This window comes from Pongo abelii, chromosome 12 (genome assembly GCF_028885655.2).
Source record: "Pongo abelii isolate AG06213 chromosome 12, NHGRI_mPonAbe1-v2.0_pri, whole genome shotgun sequence".
In the NCBI taxonomy this organism is placed as follows: Eukaryota; Metazoa; Chordata; class Mammalia; order Primates; family Hominidae; genus Pongo; species Pongo abelii.
Genome location: NC_071997.2, coordinates 30,267,952 through 30,290,688, shown reverse-complemented (window position 1 = coordinate 30,290,688; position 22,737 = coordinate 30,267,952). Strand labels below are relative to the sequence as shown.

General features: G+C 46.7%; 1 protein-coding gene across 8 annotated transcripts in view; it reads right to left on the bottom strand.

Moving 5' to 3' along the window:
- Positions 1-22,737, bottom strand: part of NPAS2 (neuronal PAS domain protein 2) — a 179,818-nt gene that overhangs the window by 32,808 nt on the left and 124,273 nt on the right. For 7 of the 8 annotated variants that reach the window (XM_024242240.3, XM_063713529.1, XM_024242243.3 and 4 more), the window contains 3 exons: positions 15,981-16,101; positions 14,869-14,982; positions 507-625 (listed from right to left, as the gene is read on the bottom strand). In XM_024242240.3, the coding sequence (XP_024098008.2) occupies positions 507-625; positions 14,869-14,982; positions 15,981-16,101 (354 nt within the window). The remainder of the gene's footprint in view (positions 1-506; positions 626-14,868; positions 14,983-15,980; positions 16,102-22,737) is intronic. The other variant, XM_024242244.3, reaches the window with a different exon arrangement.

The window sequence follows — 22,737 nt, the reverse complement described above, 5'->3', positions numbered from 1 at the left end:
AATTTATTTCACAAGCTGGGGAAAAATACCTAGGAGCCAGAATGTCACACCATCCCTTCCCATTATCGAGAAGTGGCAAACATGTGGAAAATGGCTTTTCATCGGAATCTGAATTACTCATTTAACTCAACATTCATGCCATCGATGTTGAAGCAATCACAGATGAGAGAAGGCAGACAAACCCCCAGCGCTCCGACACTCGGTTCTCACCCAGGCGTGCCCTGCATGGTATTAACGCCGGTGTGAAAGGTGGGAAGATTTACAGTTATCAAACAGCACTTCTGCAGGCTGAACAGCAAGTGATGCTGCCTTCAAACAGAACCACTTGCAGGAAACGGGGCAGGGGAAAGGGCGTGTGCAGGCACAGAAGCCAGACACTTCGATTTTCAAAGCCAGTGACAACTTCACTGCAATTTCTTCCCTCCCGAAAAACCATTAATTACATATAACAAAATGTGAGTCAATCATAACAGCTCCGCACAATGAACTGCCTCTCAGGTACTTGCCTTTAAGAATTGTGGTGTTGCCAGACGAACGGTGGCAATGAAGCAAACCTCCTTTCCTAGTGGCACCCGGCAAGGTCTTGAAAGGGTGTTGTCAAAACCGTTACAGGAGGGGCTAGGCACTGGGGGGTTGGGAAGAAGAGGACACATAGGTTAGCCCTGTCTGGTGACAGCAGCCAATCCCTAGCTGGCACTTAACTGTAAGCCAAGCGCTGCCCCCAGGGTTTATGTAGAGTATATTAACTCATTTCATTCTTACAACAACTGGATGAGGTAGGTCATACTATTATTCCCATTGCAAAATGAGGAAACCGAGGCACAGAGGGAAGTAACTTGTGCAAGACCAAAAAGCTCGCTAGAGCTGGGATTTGAGCCCATGCTGGTCACCAGCATTCAGCACTGCCTCTCACTTCCATTAGCCAGCCCTATGGCTTAATAATGCTGGGAAAAATAGTCTACAAAATGAGAAGACAGGCCAGGCACAGTGGCTCACACCTGTAATCCCAGCACTTTGGGAGGCTGAAGCGGGAAGATCACTTGAGGCCAGAAGTTCAAGACCACCATGGCCAACACTGTGAAACCCCATCTCTACTAAAAAACAGACAGACAAAAAAAAATTAGCTGGGCATGGTGGTGTGTGCCTGTAATCTCAACTGCTTGGGAGGCTAAGAATCACTTGAACCTGGGAGGCGGAGGTTGCAGTGAGCCAAGATCACATCACTGCACTCCAGCCTGGGTGACAGAGTAAGACTCTGTCTCTAAACAAGACAAAACAAACCAAACAAAAAAACAAAATGAGAAGACAGCCTCATTCTGCAGTAACGGTTTGAATACTCCAGCCAGTGTTTTAAGGTGAATTCTATAATCAGTGTTCCTGATACTGACGGTCCCAGGGAAAGTAGGGGTGTTTTGGCATCATTGCCACCTCCTTCCCTGCCCCTGTCTTGGCTGCCATACCTGGGGTTCAAGGGCCTCTGTCCTGAAACTCCCCCTTGGGAGCCCAGGCTGATACAGGGGTTCGGTCTGGGCCACTGAGGAGAGAGGGCCCAGGATTTAGGGTCATCCCCAGAGGAACACAATGCCTACAACAAAACTTGCTAGTTCCCTAGCGTGGCCCAGGTGACAAAATCCACTCTCACACATCTTCTTATGTCTTCTCACACATCTAGGAGGGCATTACTGTCCTAGGCCCGGAATGGTTCTATAATTAACCACGGTCACTCAGAAATAACAGCAGGGATGCCATCAAATTTTTGGGCTCTAGGCCCAGGGTTCTAACAGGGCAGAGGGGGGACTGTCCTAGGCCCACAGCCATGGGCCCACATCATGACGCCATCTCACACCTCCAGTAGCCTCGGCAGAGTCTTCTCTGTGTGACTCGGTCCCTGCCTCCAGGGCAACTGTGGAGAATGGACTGACCTTCTGGGCCAGAGAAAAAGTTAGCTACTTTTAGATGGAGTTTTCTAGGTGGGATAAAGAACCCTGTTAAATAGGAGAAAAGCCAATTTACTACGTACGTGGAATTCTCACAGTCAGCCACGTGTGGGGTTCCCTTGGGACCCTGGGCACCGCTGCCTGGGCCCTAAACAGATCAGCTAATTCACAAACTCTGGGGTGAAGCCCAGGTACTGGCCTTCTCAAAGGCTATGCAGGTTCACCAGTGTGCAGCCAGGCTGAGGATCCCAGGGCTGATAATCTGTGCTGTGTTTTTCACAAGTATATCCTGCACATTCTGAACTGAAATATCATGATGTTCTCCAAGTTAATGAGGAACATATCGAGCATCAGTAAGCTAAATCATTATAAAATGAAATCTGCAAGATTTTCTTTGGATTTTAGCTTTCCAATCATTTTTTAAAATATATATATATTTATAGGTTTCTAAAAGATTCTATAATGTGGTCTTCTCTCCACTAACATGAATAAATTCATTTTAGCAAACATATTCTCTGAATTCATTCACATAAATACTAATGTTTCTAAACATGAATATAAAGTGGGCAAAATAAAAAACAGTGGTCTCTGGAGAGCTTACATCTGTCACAAGTTGGCTTAGGCTATTGCAAATGAATTTGTAAGATGAGCCAAGAAACTTATCAAAGGGAAGGAAAACAATTCCACATAAGGGACGGGTCTACAGATGTGAACATCTGCATAATTAAAAAAAAAAGGGACATTTAAAAACTTCCCAGATGTGAAATACTCTCTCTGCTAAAATCTAAGAGATGTTACCCAGCCAGATAATGACTAATAAAATTCTGACTCTTTCAGAATACCAAGACCTTCCAAACAAACTTCTGAGGGCCTCCCAGGAATTTAAGAGAAGGCCTCCCCCTTAATCTATCTCTAAACGATGCAACTTCTTTGAACGATCCTTTCAGCTGTTACATTCCTGTGCTCTGTCAGAAATGACTTCCCCTGATTCACTGTGAGGAGGAGAAGGGGACAGAAAAAGATTGTGAAGTGGGAGGCCCTGGTTGCTTCTTCGAGGGCAGCAGCGACCTGGACCATGGACATTAGGTGGATGTTTTGCACAGCTTACTGTTGGCCTGGCTGCCCCCCAGTGCAGTTTTATCTGCTCTTTTATAGCATCTAAGTCTTTAAAGATAAAAATGCACCCCCCAAAAAGGAAGCTTCATTATTGCTTGTAGCCTGCATTTGATGAGCTAGATATTTTACAGATGTCCAGAACGGAGCAACTTCTCTCTTCAATATGCCTTTTCCACCAAAAAACTTGAAAAACTGAGGGCATGATCAAGGGTGATAATAAATCAAGGATGAATGTTTTAATAGAGGCCAAGGACAAAACCTTGGGGAAAACTAAGGCAAAGAAGATACTTAGAACATTTTGTCAGTTGCATTTGAAATAACTTTTCCCCGCAGCACGAGTCTTCTTGCGTATTCTAGAAGCAATACAGGCGCAAACTGCTCCCTGGGACTTCCTAATCATATTTAGCACTTAGAATAACTTCTCTGGCACTTTGCATCCCAAGGTATTTTGAAGACATTAGTTAAGGATTCAATTAGTTGTTTCAATTTAAGTAATAGAAAGAATATATCTAATTACAGCTGGCTTCCTGAGACTCTCAGAAGGATTAACCACTAACTGCAGGAGTAGCCCTGTTTTCTCAGATCTCTGACCACTCACAATATAGAGAAAAGCAACCCATTCTTGCTACATTTTCCCTCCTAGGGTCATCTTACTCAAAATTGACCTTACTCTTGCCGAAAGCTAAATATATAGCCTTCCCCATGGCAGGAACTGGGGCTCATTCTCTGTCTCCATCTCTGAGCAGGTGTCCTGCACACAACAAGTGCTCAACATGTGTTTATTAGATGACTCTCCCATGAGATGGCCCGGCTCATCTCCAAACCCTAGCTTAAGGTCCAGTTCGGGAAGACACCATCTCATCCTTGCCAGCAACTAGCACACAGGCCTTGGGACCCCACAGTGGCTTCCCCTCTGCAGTGTGACCCACCTTGGTGCTGCTGGTGGCCTGTTCACTCTGCCAGCTGTGGGAGGTGCCCACAGCACATGGCCTGGGTTCCACTGGCAGGCAGGTAAGCTCACTGCCTGACTGATACATTAACACTGGTCAGCAGGAGGCCTGGTCAGGGAAACTGCTGCAAATCAGCACACGGCAATCACCACCCTGTGATGGAAAACAGAGCAGGTGCGTGGCGTGGACTTCTGCTTGCGGAGATGCAGGGCTAGCTTGCTTTTTGAGACAGAGTCTTGCTCTGTGCCCCAGGCATGTGCCACCATGCCGGGCTAATTTTTGTATTTTTAGTAGAGACGGGGTTTCACCATGTTGGCCAGGCTGGTCTTGAACTCCTGACCTCAGGTGATCCACCTGCCTCAGCCTCCCCAAGTGCTGGGATTACAGGCATGAGCCACCACACCCGGCCTCGTGTTTTCTTGATGGTCTTCCTATTAAAACAGTCCACAGGTTATCACGTCCTGAAACTTTCATTACACTCTCCAACTTCAGAGACCCTGAAAAAGTTTTGTCTTGGGCTGGTATTCTTGGGATTCCAAAACCAGCAGAGTCCCAGGGAGTCGGAATGAATCATGTCTGCCTCATTTGGAAGCACCCAAGGTTGGCTTCCAAGTCTGTCTGATGACAAAGGTGAGCTCCCAAATCAGCCATGATGAGAAGAAAAAGATGACTATGAGGGCGGGAAGATCTCAGGTGGTAGAGAACTTTTTTCAAAAGGGCTCAGGAAGGAGCAAGGAAGATGCAGAAATGGTAATAGCATTAGTTAACAGCAAAAGAATACAAAGAGCTGGAGAAAGATGTCTGGCTCTGTTCCACCGAGTTACCAACTCAGTCATCAGAACAATTAAGTATTCTCATCAGAGATGACCTGCTTATGATAAATGAGTTGCAATGGCTGGAGGAAAACATACTAATAGTCCACAAGGAAGTGACAAATAGCTTTCTCGGCACTTCTTGAAACAAATGAAAAACAAGGCTGACAGGTGTTTGGGAAGATATGAAACTATCAGTGATGAGGTTTCGCTCCAGGAAGAATAAAGTTGTTAAGTCCCAATTGTGATAAACATCCAAAACGTTCAGGCTATGGCTTTGGAATGTTGAGGGGAAAACAACTTTCTGCACATTCATAAGAAATCATCTCCCACTAATTAAGCACTATTTTCAGACTCTTATTTTTCTCTCTTCACAATGTGCTTGATCCAATGTGTTCTGAATAGCCAGGTGGCTGGGTTCCTAGGAGAGCAGCATGATAATCCTGCCCACTTATTGGCAGGGGCACTGCCTACCTTACCCAGGATATATTTGATCCTTTCCTGTTTCGTTTCTTTCAGCTCTGTTTTGCATAGAGAAGAGCAATGTTGGAGAAAAGGCAGGAGCCACAAGAGAGAGCTGGGGCTTTGCAAATTTTTTTTTTTGAGACAGGGTCTCCCTCTTTGCCCAGGCTGGAGCACAGTGGTGCAATCTTGGCTCACTGCAGCCTGGACCTCCTGGGCTCAAGTGATCCTCCCACCTCAGCCTCCCAAGTAGCTGGGACCACAGGTGTGAGCCACCATGCCTGGCTAATTTTAGTTTTTTTTTTTTTTTTTTGGAAGAGACCGGGTTTTGCCATGTTGCCCAGGCTGATCTCAAACTCCTGAGCTCAAATTATCTAACCTCTCAAAGTGCTGGGATTACAGGTGTCAGCCACCGTGCCTGGCCTGGCTTTGCAATTTGCTGCATTAAAAAATGACTCTAAAGGGAAACTACATGTCTTACTCAAATATTTCTTCTTTTCTCCGGCAATTATTAATTAAAATGAGTATTTTTAGGGGCCAGAAGAATGTAATAGCGTTGAGAAGATATCCACCAGATGGTTGGTGTGGGTGGGCCAAATTATTTGTATATTCAGGAAAGTGAACTTCCCTCGTCCCTGTCTTCAAAGTGGATCTCTCACACACATTTTTATCATGATTATGGGACAACTTGTATGAAAGGTCCCCCCACTACCAGACTGAAACGAGCAGAAAGATGAGGTTCCTTAAAAACCTGGCCATTCCTCATTATTCCATTTTAATATGGACCCTAGGTGTCTGTGCAGGATGATGCTCTTGGGGCACAATTTTTTTACAGTGATTTTAACTCCCCTGCAATCTCGCTGGCAGCACTGACCCCTGCAGGGGAAAGATGGCCAGATTCTTTGCTGGGTGGAGGGGACACTCTGCTTCCCACTCTTAGGGTGCTGAGTAGATGAGACACTCCTTCCACGAAGCCATCCACACTTGCATCTCCATTCCCAGTGAGGTCTGGCGTGCATACGCTTTGTTCCCTTTACTGAGGCATCTCAATTAAGCTCAGCAAGGAAAAAATTCAAACCACCCCAAAGCCATAAACTGAGGCAACCTCCAGAAATCCCACGGAACATACAAAATCGAGTGTTGTAAGCTGAAAAGCCTCCACTTCTGCCAGTATTTCAAATCTGGTTGTGCGGTTAGAGGCAAGTAGGTAAAACGAGGGCAGGGAAACTTTTATACTCTGGTGTGTGGTTTCTGGAAAGCCCAGAGTGGAATGTTTGCCGAGGGTGACCTATTTGGAACCACACCAGCAACTTTTGAAATACTGCTTTCTGGATTTGTCAGACGCACATCTACATCCAAGTCTGGAGGAGGAGCAAAAAGGCTTAGAGAAAGGATTGCCTTCTTCTTGCATGAAGTTATCTTTCAGGATCTGGAAGCCTGCATATTAGGACCCCGTACAGCAAAGACCTTTCCCCATGCCTTTGAAAATCATCCGGCCAGTTTCTTTCCACTAAGAGTGGTCAGGTGGGGCTACAGGACTTGGGTGCCTGGGGTTTCAGAAAGGAGGCACTATTTTGCTGGAGAAGCAAGAGATGGAATTGTGTATTTGTCTGAAAGCATCTCTCTTTTGTTGTTGTTGTTGTTTAAAGTATCTGTTACAAGCAAACATAGCCCTAAATAAAATCATCTCGTTAAGCTCTATTCTGGAAACAGTCGATTAGAGGAAGAAAAGGGCTGCCCCTACCAGTGGTCCATGCCAGTGCTGCTGGCTGGCCAGGTCCAGCGTGGGCTTTTCAGGGGAAGAGAATGGGACACGGGGTTACATATCCCAGCTCAGAGCCCTCCAAGAGGCTTTGCACAGACTGGGTTAGAAACTGTCCTCAAGTGAAACTCTTCTAAAAAAGACTACTTTCTTGTTCCATTTCCTGACACATATTTCTTCACATTTATTAAAAATCTAGGTTAAAGATGTGAAGTCCTGTCTTCCCTCCCCTGCCCCCAGAACATCTGTGGCAAATGATGAAGTCCTAAGGACTGACCAAAATGCGCAAACATTGAAGTAGGGGAAAATTCCACTTGGCTGAAGGACCTGAGCAATGGCTGGTGTGTTTACACTGCCAAAGTGAATGGGGGCAGAGGAGAGGGGGGCATCGTCCACTGGGGAACCTGGACATGTCCAGTTGGAGAGTGTAATGTCACCTAGTTCACCAGAGCAAAGGGGCTTTGTTCCTCCCTTCCCCTCAAATTCGTACGAACTCAGCCCCATCATGTTGTGTACAGAGCCTGACAAATCCCGGGTAGCCATGTGGGCGAGCAGATAACAAGATGGGATCCTCGTCTGTGTGCTTCAAGGCTCACCCAGAGCCCTCTCCAGCTCAGCCTCAACCTCTCTCCTCTGCCCTGGAACCTACACATCTCTCTTTGGTTTGGGGCCTGAGACTTCCTGTTGATGTGATTTTTGAGTGGTGGCCCAGGGACTCTCTCAGTCTTGGGCCAACTCAGTTGATCAGAGGAGCAAGAAGAGAGCGCGTTAGCCGTGGAATACTATACAGCTATGAAAAGAATGAAAACATGTCCTTTGCGGCAACATGGATACAGCTAGAGGCCATTATCCTAAGTGAATTAACACAGCAACAGAAAACAAAATACCACATGCACTCACTGATAAGTGGGAGCTAAATATTGAGTACACATGGACATAAAGATGGGCGCAGTGGACACTGGGGGCTGCTGGAGGCTGGAGGGAGGAAGGAAGGAGGGGGTGAAGGCTGAGGGGCTGCCTGTCAGGTGCTGTGCTCACTGCTTGGGTGACAGGATTATTGGTACTGCAAACCTCAGCATCAGGCAGGGTTCCCATGTGACAGACCTGCACATGTACCCCCTGAATCTGAAATAAAAGTTAAGCTGGGTGCGTGGCTTGTGCCTGTAATCCCAGCACTTTGGGAGGCCAAGGCGGGAGGATTGCTTGGGCTCAGAAGTTTCAGACCAGCCTGAGTAACACAGTGAGACCTCATCTCTACAAAACATAAAAGAACTAGCCAGGTTGTTACAGCATGCGCCTGTAGTCCCAGCTACCCGGGAGGCTGAGGTGGGAGGATCTCTTGAGCCCAGGAGGTGGTGGCTACAGCGAACCATGATGGCGCTACTGCACTCCAGTCTGTGTGACAGAGTGAGATCCTGTCTCAAAAAAAAAAAAAAAAGCTGAAAATATTTTCAAAAGAGAGAGAGGGTGTCAGGAGCATGCGGTGGGGAGTCCTGGGTAGGGACATCAGGTAAGGGGGCTACTGGCCTCCAAACACCCAAGCAGCTGAGGTGAGGAGGTGGCTTGATGTGGTGGGAGGTACAGAGTGGGCAGTGCACAGAGCCCACAGATGAACTTCCCCAGCCACTCACGCTGCTTCAGAGGCCCTCAGTGTGGACAAATCACAAGGCACCAGGAGTGACACAATCCAGTTTACCCAGTGCGTACCCACCTGTGTTCAATCTCCACTTTGGATTTAAGGCCAAAGAAGTGGCTGCAGCTCTTCTGCATATTAAGTGCACTCTATCCCCAGAGTGTACTGTGGAGCTGGTCGAGGAGAGAGCTCTGTTAGCTCCTAGGGAAGCTCTCTAAGCCTCAAGTTTGGTCTGAACCCTGCTCTGCCCTCCACCAGCTGTGTCCCGGGACCAAGATCAAGCCTCACTTTAGGTCAACCTATTTTTATCCGCTGTTTATTTATATGCTGGGTAAGGACCATGCTAGGCCCAGGAAGCGGGTACAGTAAAGGTCGCTGTCCTTCCCATTCCATTATTTATACAAATATATAAAAAGGACAGGCATCAAATAAGGATGTACTACGTAACACTCCACCAACTAAACTGCCCCGCAGAAATGCCAAGACTTTTCACAGTAATGGACTAAGGTGGGTTTCCTAAATAGTTCATTAAGGTGTGAGCAAGTGTCCTATAAAAATACAACAGACAGGCCAAGGTGGGATCACCTGGGGTCAGGAGTTTGAGACCACCCTGGCAAACATGACGAAACTCCGTCTCTACTAAAAATACAAAAATCAGCCAGGCATCGTGGCACATGCCTGTGATCCCAGCTACTTGGGATGCTGAGGCAGGAGAATCGCTTGAACCCTGGAGGCAGAGGTTCCAGTGAGCCGAGATCACGCCACTACACTCCAGCCTGGGTGACAGAGCGAGACTCCGTCTCAAAAAAAAAACCAAAAAAACAACAAAAAAAATGAAGTTAGTGGTCATTTTTCTTCTACACGTGTTACATATTATTATTAATATTACATCTTATTTTTTCAACTTTCATCACACCTGGGAACTTGGAGCTTGGGGAAGTTGTATGGGGAGGCTTGTGTAATAGCTATGTTTTCTAGTTTCTTTCCTTTTTTTTTTTTTGAGACACAGTTTTAGTGTGTCACCCAGGCTGGAGTGCAGTGGCACAATCTCCGCTCACTGCAACCTCCGCCTCCCAGGCTCAAGCAATTCATATGCCTCAGTCTTCCGAGTAGCTGGGATTACAGGCATGCACCAACACACCCAGCTAATTTTTGTATTATTAGTAGACACACGATTTTGCCATGTTGGCCAGGCTGGTGTCAAACTCCCGACCTCAGGCAATCTGCCCGCCTCCCTCTCCCAAAGTGCTGAGATTACAGGTGTGAGCCACCGTGCCTGGCCCACATTTTCTGGTTTCTGTTTTGATGCTTTGACATCTGGAGCCTTGCTGGTGCTGGAAGGACCGCCTCTCCCAGGGTTAGCCAATTCCTAGGGAGGACAAACAACTCACCTTCCAGGTACCTTTCATATGCAAAGCAACCCACCTACAGCCCACACCCCAACCAGGTCCTTCAGGCTCTCATGTCCTGGGCCCTGTCCCCTGCCTTAACCAACCCCCGGGCAGGCACCAGATAATTAGGGACAGCTCCTCCCTCCCAGAGCCCACTAAACTTATTCAAACTCACCAGTGTTAAGCCTGCCTACCCTCTCTCACCCATTCTTTCTCTTGGAAGCTACAATAAAGGTTCCCTCAGTCTCCTGACCAACACCGGTGCTTCTCTGTGTGGCCCTGCATGGTGGGCCATGTGTGCCTCCTGTTCCCAGGGACCCGAGAGCATGAACCTTTCCCTTCATGATAGTCATTTCCATGACTGTGTGTCTTCGCGTTTGATTAAAACACATCTTGGGTGCCCTTCACACAGCCTGGCAGGTGGGTGCAGGGCATCTGACATGCACAGGCATCGTAGGCATCATGGACCAGCAGAATGCCAGGAGGCCAGAGGGGGCCTGTGTCTGTGTGTTTCATTCCGACACAGATGTGAGAAAGGCAGCAGGCACTGGGGTGAAGAGTGTGGGCTCCGGGTTAGAGGGTCTGGGTGTGAATGTGGGCCCCCGACTTCCTACTCACACATCATAGATGCAACCCTTCCACATGTCCATTTCCTCCTCTGTGAAGATGGGATGATGCCATAAACCACCTCAAAAGGCTGTGGCGAGGATTACATGATCAATGCAAAGCCTGAGCTCTGGACCGGGTGCTTAGAAAGCACTCCTAGGGTGAGCTGTTTTTGTTACCTCATTGTTCAATATTTATTCAGAAGTAAAACTATGAAGTCAAATTTGAGTTGTTACATTAAAGCATATCTCATAGGTCATGGTGGTTAAATGTTGGCAATTTTGTAGGATGTTTTTGTTTTTTTTGAGATGGAGTTTCACTCTGTCACCCAGGCTAGAGTGCAGTGGCGCGATCTCAACTCACTGTAACCTTCGCCTCCCGGGTTCAAGCCATTCTCCTGCCTCAGCCTCCTGAGTAGCTGGGATTACAGGCTAATGCCACCACGCCCGGCTAATTCTTGTATTTTTAGTAGAGACGGAGTTTCGCCATGTTGGCCAGGCTGGTCTCAAACTCCTGACCTCAGGTGATCTGCCCGCCTTGGCCTTCCAAAGGGCTGGGATTATAAGCGTGAGCCACTGCATCCAGCCTTTATAGGGTTTAATCTGAGAAATTCATTTGTCTCTGACAATTTTTGCTATTTTAATCCCAGTTAGAATGATATTTCACGTACTCCACAGTTACAGGGGGAACTCTTGTCTCAAGAAAGCCCCTTTAACGCCGGTTTGTAGAACAGGCTCTGAAAAGACACTCTGCACTCTTGCTTTTAAATTTGCCACATTCAGTGCTGTGTGTTTATAGCAGTAATAGTTTCCAAAAAAAAAAAAAAAACAAAACTTCACACATAATTTCCACACATTCTTTCAGGCAAACAAACACTATCTCAACCCACAGTGAAAGTAGAGCCCTGCTAGTTTAAAAAAAAAAAAAAAGTCCCAGGTATTCGGAATGAAGCCTGCCTATTTCCTTGAAATCCTCCAAGATGTGGTAAATGACAGGATGCTTCAAAGGGATATTCAACAGCATCTTAATGAGATCGTGGAAATGTAAATTCACAAAGGATACAACTGCTGCCTGCCAGCCAATCACAGGCTGGTGTTTTTTGTTTGTTTGTTTTTGTTTTTGAGACAGAGTTTTGCTCTTGTTGCCCAGGCGGAGTGCAAATGGCATGATCTCGGCTTACTGCAACTTCCGCCTCCCAGGTTCAAGTAATTCTCCTGCCTCAGCCTCCCAAGTAGCTGGGATTACAGGCACCTGCCATCATGCCCGGCTAATTTTGTATTTTTGGTAGAGACGGGGTTTCTCCATGTTGGTCAGGCTGGTCTCGAACTCCCGACCTCAGGTGATCTGCCCGAAGTGTGTGCACTGTTGTCATGGGGCAAGAGGGAGCAGCATCCTATGATTCCCACAGTCTTGGCACCCTGAGGGCCAGGGTGCCTTTGCCCTTTGCCCTCTGTGCATGTGGCCACTGGGGTATGTTGCTATCACAGTAGCTGCCATTATGGCCAAAGCACATCTTTTTTTTTTTTTTTTTTTTGAGACAGAGTCTTGCCCTGTCGCCCAGGCTGGAGTGCAGTGGCGCGATCTCGGCTCACTGCAAGCTCAGCCTCCCGGGTTCATGCCATTCTTCTGCCTCAGCCTCCCTAGTAGCTGCGACTACAGGCGCCTGCCACCACCACGCACAGCTAATTTTTTGTATTTTTAGTAGACATGGGGTTTCACCGTGTTAGCCAGGATGGTCTCGATCTCCTGACCTCGTGATCCGCCTGCCTCGGCCTCCCAAAGTGCTGGGATGACAGGTGTGAGCCACCGCTCCTGGCCATCATTTTTAAAAAATTGTGGTAAAACACATATAACATAAAGTTTGCCATCGTAATCATTTTGAAATGCACAGTTCAGTAGGGCTAAGTACATTCATACTGCTGTGCAACCATCCCCACCATCCACCTAAAGGACTCCTTTCATCCTGCAAAACTGAAACTCTGTTCCCATTTAGCAACTCCCATTTCCCCCTCCCTCCAGCCCCTGGCACCCGCCATTCTACTTTCTGTCTCTATGAATTTGGCTATGGTACCTCGTATAAGTAAAATCATACAATATTTGTCCTTTGGTGGTTGGCTTATTTCACTCAGCATAATGTCATCAAAGTTCTTCCATGTTGTAGAATGTCAGAATTTCCTTTCTTTTTAAGGCTGAATAATATTCCAGTGCATGTATACACCACACTTTCCTTATCCATTCATCCACTGATGGACACGTGGGTTGCTTCCACCTTTTGGCTATTGTGAATAATGCTGCTATGAACACAGGTGTGCAAATATCTCCTCAAGTCCCTGTCTTCCCTTCTTTTGCATGCATACCCATAAGTAGAACTGCTGGATCATATGCTAGTTCTATGTTTAATCTTTTGAGGAACCAGCACACATGTAAAGCAAATTCCAAATCACTGTTTACATTAACTCAATGATAAAGTTGTCTGGGAGGAAGCCCATTGCATTCTGTACAGAATGGCACTGGTATCACACTAGGGCAGTGCTTTTCAAAGTCCATGGCCCCTGGAACCGACAGTACTCCCCAACTGCACATTCCTGGGTCCTATCCTTCCATCTCCTGAGCTAGACTCTTTAGAGCAAAGGCTGAGAGTCTGCATTTTAACAAGTTGCCTCACCCAAAGAACCACTGCGCCAAGGTTAGTATGATGCTGGGTTCTCTACAAGGTGCCTCTTAGGTCAGTTTCTTTAACTGAGTAGCCCAACGAGAGCTTCCATTTACCTCTTTGTGTGGTTCATTAAACGTTCATTTCATGAAGTTTGGACAAGCCTTTCAGATGAGTAGGATGAAGCATGGTTAGGCCTTGGCGTCATCTGACTTTGCCCAGATGTAGGGGCCCACTTGGGAGGATGGACCTCCCACCACTTCCAACCATCTTAAGCCCTTGGATGGGTCTGTTCCCAGAAGGGCCTCCCAGTCGGCCAGGGAGCCCACCATCCAGGCATAAGCCCTGCACCCTGGACCTGAAAATCATGCTGGCAGGATCACACTAAAGGTTTAGCATCTAGTTGAAGCCTTTTAAACAAAGCATGTATATTTATGCAAATAACATAAAACAAAGGACCATCTGAGGTAGAAGGAAAAATCCTGGTTAGACGTGAGGACTTGGTGCCATTACTTTGGCTGTTTCTAATATAAACCCTGGGACTAATCTGACTGAGGGAATAGATCCACCACTTCCAGAGTGAAACAGCAGTCAAGAACACAGCAGAAGTTAATGCTGTCATCATCTGCTCTTTGCATCTCCCCCTCATTTCTGCAGCTCATCTTTCTGTTTTTGTTTCCTTTGGTATTTTTCTCATTTCCTCTTTTTTTCCCCCATTCCCTGTCAATACTTTATTTTTTTTCCATCTTTGCTGCTTTATGAAATGTTAGCTGTTTCAAAGTTATTTGTTTTGTGTTGAATTTGGAGGAGCCTAGAAAACAAAATGCAGGCCATGCTGAGCTCAGCCCATAACCAAGTTGGCTTAGGACTTGGTTTCTGAATTCCTGGCCTCAGGCCTGCATTTCCATTTTGCATGGTTCAAAAGTAAAAATAAGTGTTTTAGTCTAGTTCAGAGTTGTTGTCTCTGTAGCCAGAGTTTGGTTAATCAGGTATCTGTGTAATTTCAGAAAATAAGACTTTGCTACTTGGCTAATCCTGCTTGATAATTCATCCAATGCAGATTCCTGGCTCACTGTAAAATGACCCCTTTGCTGTGCATTAGTGCCACAGTGAGCAGAAGAGCTACGGACCAGGTCTACTAAAATACGCTCACAGCAGTACTGCAGGGGAGGTAAAAAGTGTGGAAGGCAAGGTTATGGATTGTCAAGTCACCACGAAGGCCTGTTCGGCAGAGCCTGTTCTTTATTTCCTGTACGTTGTTTCTCACAGTACAGAATTATTTCATCAGCCCGAAGATAAATAAACGAATAATGTGTGTTTCAGTGGGACTGTGTGCAGTGGCACAAACAGGTGTGGGAGTGTGTTCCTCCTGAATGGGAGAGAACATCGATGAGCACAAAAACACATCCTGGGAACTTGAAAATTCAAATGCAAATGTGAAAAGCACACGTTCTCCCTCCTCCTCCCTGGGCGATTCTTAATGCCCCCATGTGCACGTTTGCATGAGAAAAGACACTGTCACAGTTATATGACAATTAAAGCTTACCATTGTTGTAAGAGCGAAAATTTCCTACAAATTTTATGTATTCATAAGTTGGAAATTCCTTTGGGTTCAAGCTGCCTCTGAGAAGATGGCAATAAAACTCTAAATCGCTGTCAGCTGGGCCGTTAAAGGAAGAAGAGGAGAGAAAGGGGTCGTGAGCATTGCAGACTCTAAACAAATAGCGTCTCTGTGAAAACTCTTACGGGATTTAGTCTACACATGGCCAGGCTAGTTCTCTCATTACGACTGACTTTTGGACCTGGTTTGTAACCCTGCTGCACAGAGGTTTCCTTCCATAGTTCATAGATATTTTGCATTCCATACATGGACCCAATTAGTCTTAATTTGCTCCCAGACGTCTGTGGTTGGTAATGTCGGCATTGATTAGTTCCGGCTGTTTTCATATGGTGTATTAAAATAAAGCGGCTCATATAGAGCTGCTCCCTTTAATTTAATCTTTTTGCTTTGCTTTGAAGTAAAATCAGATGTACGACGGGACAGATTATTCATGGAAAGTGGACTCAGGCTTGCACTGATGCAAGCAGCTTTGCTACCTCACGCAATTGTGTATGCTTCATTAAGTGACACGTGGTTCACAAGGCATCAAGCTTAGCCTTCTACCTAGGTTGCCAAATATTTTGATAAAAACTTCCAAATTCCACAGAACACAAAAATGTATATAAATAACCAGGTGAGAGCCTCAGGAGGACAGAATTTGGATTTTTGACCTAATTATTCCGTTTTCAGTTGGTTTCTTGATATTATATGAATTTAGCATCTTAGTATCCTCCACGAGCTGATTGTTCACTGATGTTTCTTACTAAAAGACTCTCATGTAAAAAAAAAAGAGAAATCTTATCATATACACAAAATAAATTATTATTCTTGAGTTCTCTGCTTTCAAATTTTCCACATAAAAGCCAAATGTCTTACATATTCCAAATTCCAGTTTTAGTTTTAAACCTAAAATATACCTCTAAGGATCTTGGAAATGTTCTGAGTCATGAGGAAAATTATTCTTAAAATTAGTTCTCCCTTCTTAATTCATTCTAACCTCCTTTCAAAAGCAAAATTCTTATCTTTCTAGCTTGTAAAACCAGAAAAATTAAACTTACATTTTAAGTATTCTGGGGAAGGGGAATCCGTCACAAGCATATGGGAAGAAAGGATTTTATAAACTTCTGAATGTTCTTGTTCTGGGAGGAAATTTAACAAATTCTGATCCATGACATCCGACTGAAAAAGAAAATAAAGGACAAAGGTACACCCTCAACGAAGAGGAAAAACAGAAGCAAAAACAAAAACTGAACATTCACAACAACGCAGAACTGGTTTCTGAAATGGAAAGTCCAATATCTGATTTTCTGTGGACACTCTCAGTTCATCACTCCATTGTTTTAAATAGTAACCTAAAAGGCTGTGTTTGTTCAAATGCATCTGTGCTGTTGTCTGTGGGCCCAGGAGGGAACTAAGAGTGAAGTCAGACAAATGTAGGAAGGACTGAGTCCTCCTGTTGCTTGAGAAGTGCTGTTTGCTGACACTCCTGCGTTTTGGCTGGGTTAGCATGGCCGCTGTGCACGCCCAGTATGAGGCCAATCATTGATTTAAATGGCTCCAAAGAGCCCATGGGGTTCCTTTCCTGACCCTTAGGGCAGCAAAGGGCTGCCAGTCTACTTCTTAAAGGTCTTTAAGTTATGGAACTGCACGTTTTTTTCTGAGTGCCTTGGCACTGTGGTTACAAAATAAATGTAAGGTAGAGTTCAGATTGAGTGCTGTCCAATAGAACTGTCTGTGATGATGGAAATGGTCTGTAATCTGTGATGATGGAAATGGTCTGTAATCTGTGCTGCCGGTAACAGGAGCCACTAACCACATGGTTACTGAGCACTTGAAACGTGGCTAGTGTGAACAAGGAACTGAATTTTAAATTTCCTTTTTTTTTTTTTTTTTGAGATGGAGTGTTGCTCTTGTTGCCCAGGCTGGAGTGCAATGGTATGATCTCGGCTCACTGCAACCTCCACCTTCCGGGTTCAAGTGATTCTCCTGCCTCAGCCTCCCAAGTAGCTGAAACTACAGGTGTTTGCCATCATGCCCGGCTAATTTTTTATATTTTTAGTAGAGACAGGTTTCACCGTGTTGGCCAGGCTGGTCTTGAACTCCTGACCTCAGGTGATCCGCCCGCCTCAGCCTCCCAAAGTGCTGGGATTACAGGCGTGAGCCATCAAGCCTGGCCCATTTAATTTGAATTGAAATTTAAACAGCCACATGTAGCTAGTGGCTACCATATTGGATATGCAGGTAGGAGCTCACAGTGGACAGAGGAGACAGGCGCCTCTCTCTTCCTCAGTTTCCCTCAATAAACTCATCCACTCTCACAGCTTCAAACACAATCTGTATACACTTTCAGGTTTGAATATCCAGCCAACTCTCTCATGTGCCAGCCTCAGCCTTCCAACTGCCACTAAGAAGCTCCCTGGGGACCACAGATGCACACATGTCCTGAACATTGGCATTCTTTCCCACCCATACCATCTCCAACCCTTGTGTTTGCATCTCCATCAACAGTATCATCAGTTGGTTACCTGCCTGTCCCAGACACTCTGGTGGCACCTTCATCTTCTCTCCTTCTTGTCCTTACCCTCAAACCAAACAGTGTCCATAGTACTGCTCATTTTTCTCCCTCAAATTCTCTGCTCCATCCACTTCTATTTCTCCAGCTTCCACCCTAGTCCAGACCCCCATCCTCTCTTGCCTGGGAATGATTTGGCCAAACTGGTCTTCCCACATCCACTTTGGTGCCTGTCCAATTTGTTCTCCATCAGCAGTCAGAGGAGCCTCATATTAGATCAAGTCACAACTGTCCCTTGGCTTCTGACTGCTCCAGGAACAAAGTCTCAACTGCTCAACACAAGTTCACGGCTCTTCACAGCTCAGCCTCTGCCTCTCCCAGCTCCCAACACTTCTCTAATCCTTCCGAGCCTTTTTGCCTCCAGTTTTCCCTCTGTTCTCCCTCTGAGCCTCACCTGGGCTGTTCCTTCAGGCAGGAACATGCTGCACCCTCCCCTAGTGTTTAACGAAGCCCTGTGCAACCTGCAGGTCCCTGCTTTGAAGTCACTTCCTCTGAGAAAGCCCCAGGTGACACCCTCCACCCCCACTGATGATTTAAGGGGCTCTGAGGGGACAATGACCCCCTTGATGGGACATCAGGTGACATGGCAAGGTGTGAGAGCTCAGAGCCCAGGCTTGAAAGCAGGTTCTGCCCCTCCACGCTGCATTTTCCTCAGTTTCAAGATGAGGAAACCATGAGGGTTCCATGAGCTCACTTGTCTCCACTGCTGATAAAACAGCACGTGGCAGACATTCAATAAATGCCAAGTGTGATTAAGCACTGAATGACCAGTTACAGAATGACTACAAGGGCACCTGCACCACAGTGATATTTTCCTGTACAGCTATGTGCTGACTTGTGCATTCCGCCTCCCTCTGTCCAACAGGAGCTTCAGGAGAGCAGGGCCCAGTGCCTTGTTCACCACCACATCCCTGACGTCCAGGATGGTACCTGGCCTTCCAGATGACTGAACTGACCAGCTGAAAGAATGGCGTGGCCAGCACTATGACAGGCATTAAAACAAGGTGCCCAGAGAACACTGTGGATGGTGTGCTGCCTCCAAAATGAAAGGGTAGAGGAGACTCCTGGGGAACAATTTCCAGAGGGAGGAATCCTTGAGTGGGAACCAGGGGACAAGACAGTGTCAGCCAGACAGGGTGGGAAGGTGCTCCAGCCAGGGGGCTCAGCATGTACAGAGGCATAAGGTGGGTACCCTGACAGCACTGCAAGAAGGTGGGAACAACAGGGAGGGCGAGAAGCCACGACAGAGGAGGTTGCACAGGGAAGCAGGGCCCAGAAGAGAGAGGCCTCGGAGGAGTCAGGGCTCGACCCTGTGCCAGGAGGAGCCATGAAGCACCTGAAGAAAGGGGGCGGCAGAACTGCTCGTGCATTTTAAAGAGATCCTGCTTGTGGTTTGGAGGGAGAGAGCACTGGAAGTCAGGCTGGAGATGGCCAGGGTCCCAATAGAGACAGGGGAAGGAGTGGAGAGGAGCAGACAGAGTCCCAGGCAACTCATCAATATCGTAGTCCAAACAATACTTGGTGAGGGCCGCCATGTGCCAGCCGCTGTTGGGCATGGGGAAGACACGTTGGGAAGCAGGCAGAGCTCCTCCCTGCCTGCAGTCAGTGTTCTGGTGGGTGTGAGGACAGTGGACACAGCTTGGTGGCTGATCAGAGGACAGGAGGAGGGAAAGGAAGGACTCAGCGTGGCTTCCAGGCTCTGGCTCGGACGCACCGGTCTTTATCTTTATGGACGAAACTCTACCAGGATCCTCTCTCGTCTATGCTACCATTTCTCATTCTGGCTTTCTCCAAGTTTCTTCGGATGTTCCTGGTTTTATTTTAAGCCCATTCTCTCTAGTTTTTTTAGAAGATGACTCATGTTCACAGATGACAGTAGTCTTTCTTCATAAAGTTATTTCAAATACTTGAAAATGAAAACTAAGTGACTCCATGGCCTCTTCTTGGAGGGCTCCACCTGAAGCCACTTCCCCTGACAGTGGGTGTGGCAGAGAGCAAGGCTGGGTGGCTGCCTGGCCGGGTCACCTGTGTGACAGAACTTTACAGATACAGGTCCAAGGGCCAATATCAGGACACAGGTTCCGCACAGAATAAAGACGAACGCTGGATGCAAGTAGGGGCAGGTATGATATGTGGGAGGTTGCGAGGATGGTGAATTAACACACAGAAAGGGCTCCGGACTGTGCTTGGCTCTTACATGTATTTGCTAGTACACTGCTATTATGCTATTTCCACATGCTGAAAACCAACACAAACAATGATAACTTGAAATTTTTAACCCTAGTGCTTACAGGGGAGAAAATTACATCTGCAGTTGAATGGTCCCTTGAATGAGCTGAGTTCTGTTTATTAAAATAATAGCAATTACGGAGACAAGGGAAGGAATGTGCCATCCACAGCCGTCTTCACAGCCGAGTCCCACGATCGGGAAGGTCACCTGCCTGTGGAGGTGGGCAGTCCTCTCTCCCAACTGCCTGACGGGCCTTGAACCAGCAGCACCAGTGCAGGGACACCAAGCTACGTTAAATGAGCCTGTACTAAAAGCACACTGAGGCTGAGCTGGAAGTGGACTGGATGGACACTTCCTCCCAGAGTGTCCCTGAGGCGCTCTGGCAGTTTTGGCTTGAGATCTGTGCTGGCTGCAGTGAGAAGAGGCAATGGTGAGCAGCCCTGGAGAAACTTCACCTTGAGAAAAGAACGGCTTAAGAGAAGTCACTGGGGCCTTGCTCTCCTTAAAGGTCCAGGAAGTTGGAGGCATATTTGATCCACTTAGATTCAGTTTAGATTCAAAGTCAAACTAATGGCCATACAGCTAAGCTTTCAGAAGGTAGTGTAGAGAACGGCTTTGACTTTGTAATAGTAAGAATTAATTGAGATATAAAAGGTACCAATTATACAGAAAGAATCTCTGTTCATCAAAATGCCCTAAAAAAGGGGGAAAGGTAAGCCACAAAGTGAGAGAGGATATTTGCAACACATACGTCTGTGGTGTGGCCCAAAATTAAGGTTCTAAATTATATGCTGCCTTGGCATCTGGTAAAATTGGAAGGGCCTCAAATGGTCTAACTGCAGGTTCCCTCCCCACACAGACCCACGGATGAGGTCCCCCAGCCACGCCCCCCCTCTTATCACGGGGACAGGTACAGTTTCTGCTCATCCCTGAGTAGCAGGTTGTGGAATTATTCAAACAAGTCAATCACATCCTCCTGTGGGGACCAGCGGTCACCTCACCCTCTTCTTACTGCACAGCCTGCTTCCCACAGCCCCTGCTGGTTCACTCTTTTCCCACGTGCAGCCCCCTGTGGCCCTGTGTGGTCCTCATCTGGGCTGTGAGTATCTGTGACTAATTAACTGCTGTTGGCCTCATCCAGTGTCAGCTGTGGAGTGTTCAGACATCCGCATTACCCTAGGGTGGGGTGAATGAGAGGCAATTAAAACAATACCTGCCCACAACTTGTGTCCGGATCGCGGAAAGAAAGCCTACTCACAATTGCAAGAAAAAACCCAATCAAAGAGGAGGATGTCCAAATACCTGAGCAAGTAATTCAGAAAAGATGAAATCTAAATGGTTGACAAACATATAAAGAGACACTCAATCTCATTGGTAATCGAGAGAAAAGCAAAGTACAACTCCATGAGACACCTTCATGTACCAGACTGACAAAAACAAGAAGTCTGACAATGCCAAGTTCTGATGCTACAGCACTGCGATGTCTCCACCTTGCTGGTGTGGGGCAAACTGGTGCCACCGCTATGGAATCATTCTGGTGTTACTTAGTAAAGGTGGAGGCAGAGCTTCCCTCAACCCAGCCCTTCTACATCTAGTCAATTCTCCAGGGATGCTTGCAAACGTTCATCAGGAAACACTACAGGATGTTCATGGAAGCACCTTCCAAGAATTCCTAACTGGGATGAATGCAGGAACTGCAGCACATTCCTACGATGGAACACACCCAGCAATAAGAAGAGCCCACAGCAGCTACATCCGCCAGTGTGAGGCAGATGCGAAGCACAAACGATGTTGAGCAAACGGAGAAGTCACAAGAGTCCATTTTCAATGATTCCATTTACATACAGTGAAACAAAAGGCAATACTAACTTAGAGTTTAGCAGTGAAGTCAAAGTTGGTGAAACTACAAAGGACAACAAGCAAACAATGACCTTAAAAGTCAGGAAAATGGTTGCCTCCAAGTGGAAGGTGGGAGTGTGATGAAAAAGGGGCAGAGAGGAGCTTCTGTGGTCCCAGCCGTGTTCTATTTCTTCACCTCAGTGACAGCTGCATGTATGTTCACTTGATCAATTTAATACTGAACATATGTTTTATACATACATCTGTATTTATGGTATATAAAAATCAAAAGGCATAAAAAAAATCTAACTAGAGGCCTGGAATCTTTTAATCCATGATCAACTCTAAGCTGCAGATGCACCTGTCAGGGCTCTGCTCCGACCCGGAGACACCTCTGACAAAATGATGTGGATCAGGTGGGAGCTTCCAGCAGGTGAGGGCAGGGTGGGGTGGGAAGGGCAGAGGGAAGCTTCCTGAAAAGGTATCTCATGGCCTTGGCGTTGCTGCTATGTTTTGTGATAACACAGGCCAGGGGCTTTGGCTTTCCTTTCCTGGGATCTCCTCCTGCTGTGCCCCTGCCACAGGAAGTCGGCTCCATATCCCGTTCTGGTCTTGTATTTTCTTCTCGCTGGGGCTTGTACCTGGCGAGCCCGCATGATACGGAAGTATCTTCTGGCCTGCAGATTTCTCCAGTTTTATGAACAGTTGTGCCTTATTTTCTCTGGGGAAGGTAGGGTTATCCATGCACATAGTTCTCACATCCAAGGCACTCCCCACCCATGCCAAGCTGCTTGTACTTGCTCATAACCCCAGTTACGAATTCAGTCCCTCGTTCAATGAACACTTAGGCACATGGCAAATGTTCAGGGCTGGGAATATGATGTCTGCCTTAAGAGCTTAGCATGATCCAGCTCATTAGGCAACACCGCACCTATGAACAAATCAGAAAGCAACCCAGGAAGCTAACTTTCAAAAAGTCAAATAAAAGCCCAAACAGGAAACACAGATTATGCCTACTTTTGGTCTCTCATTTGGTTCTGCCTCAGCCATACTGTTTCCCCATTCTGTCCAAGGCACGTGACTCATACCCCTTGGATCTCTCCTGCAAGGTTTTCATTCCAGAGGCTCCCGTGAGCCCTTGGCCTCCACTGTATGCAAGTCTGTCTTGCTCATG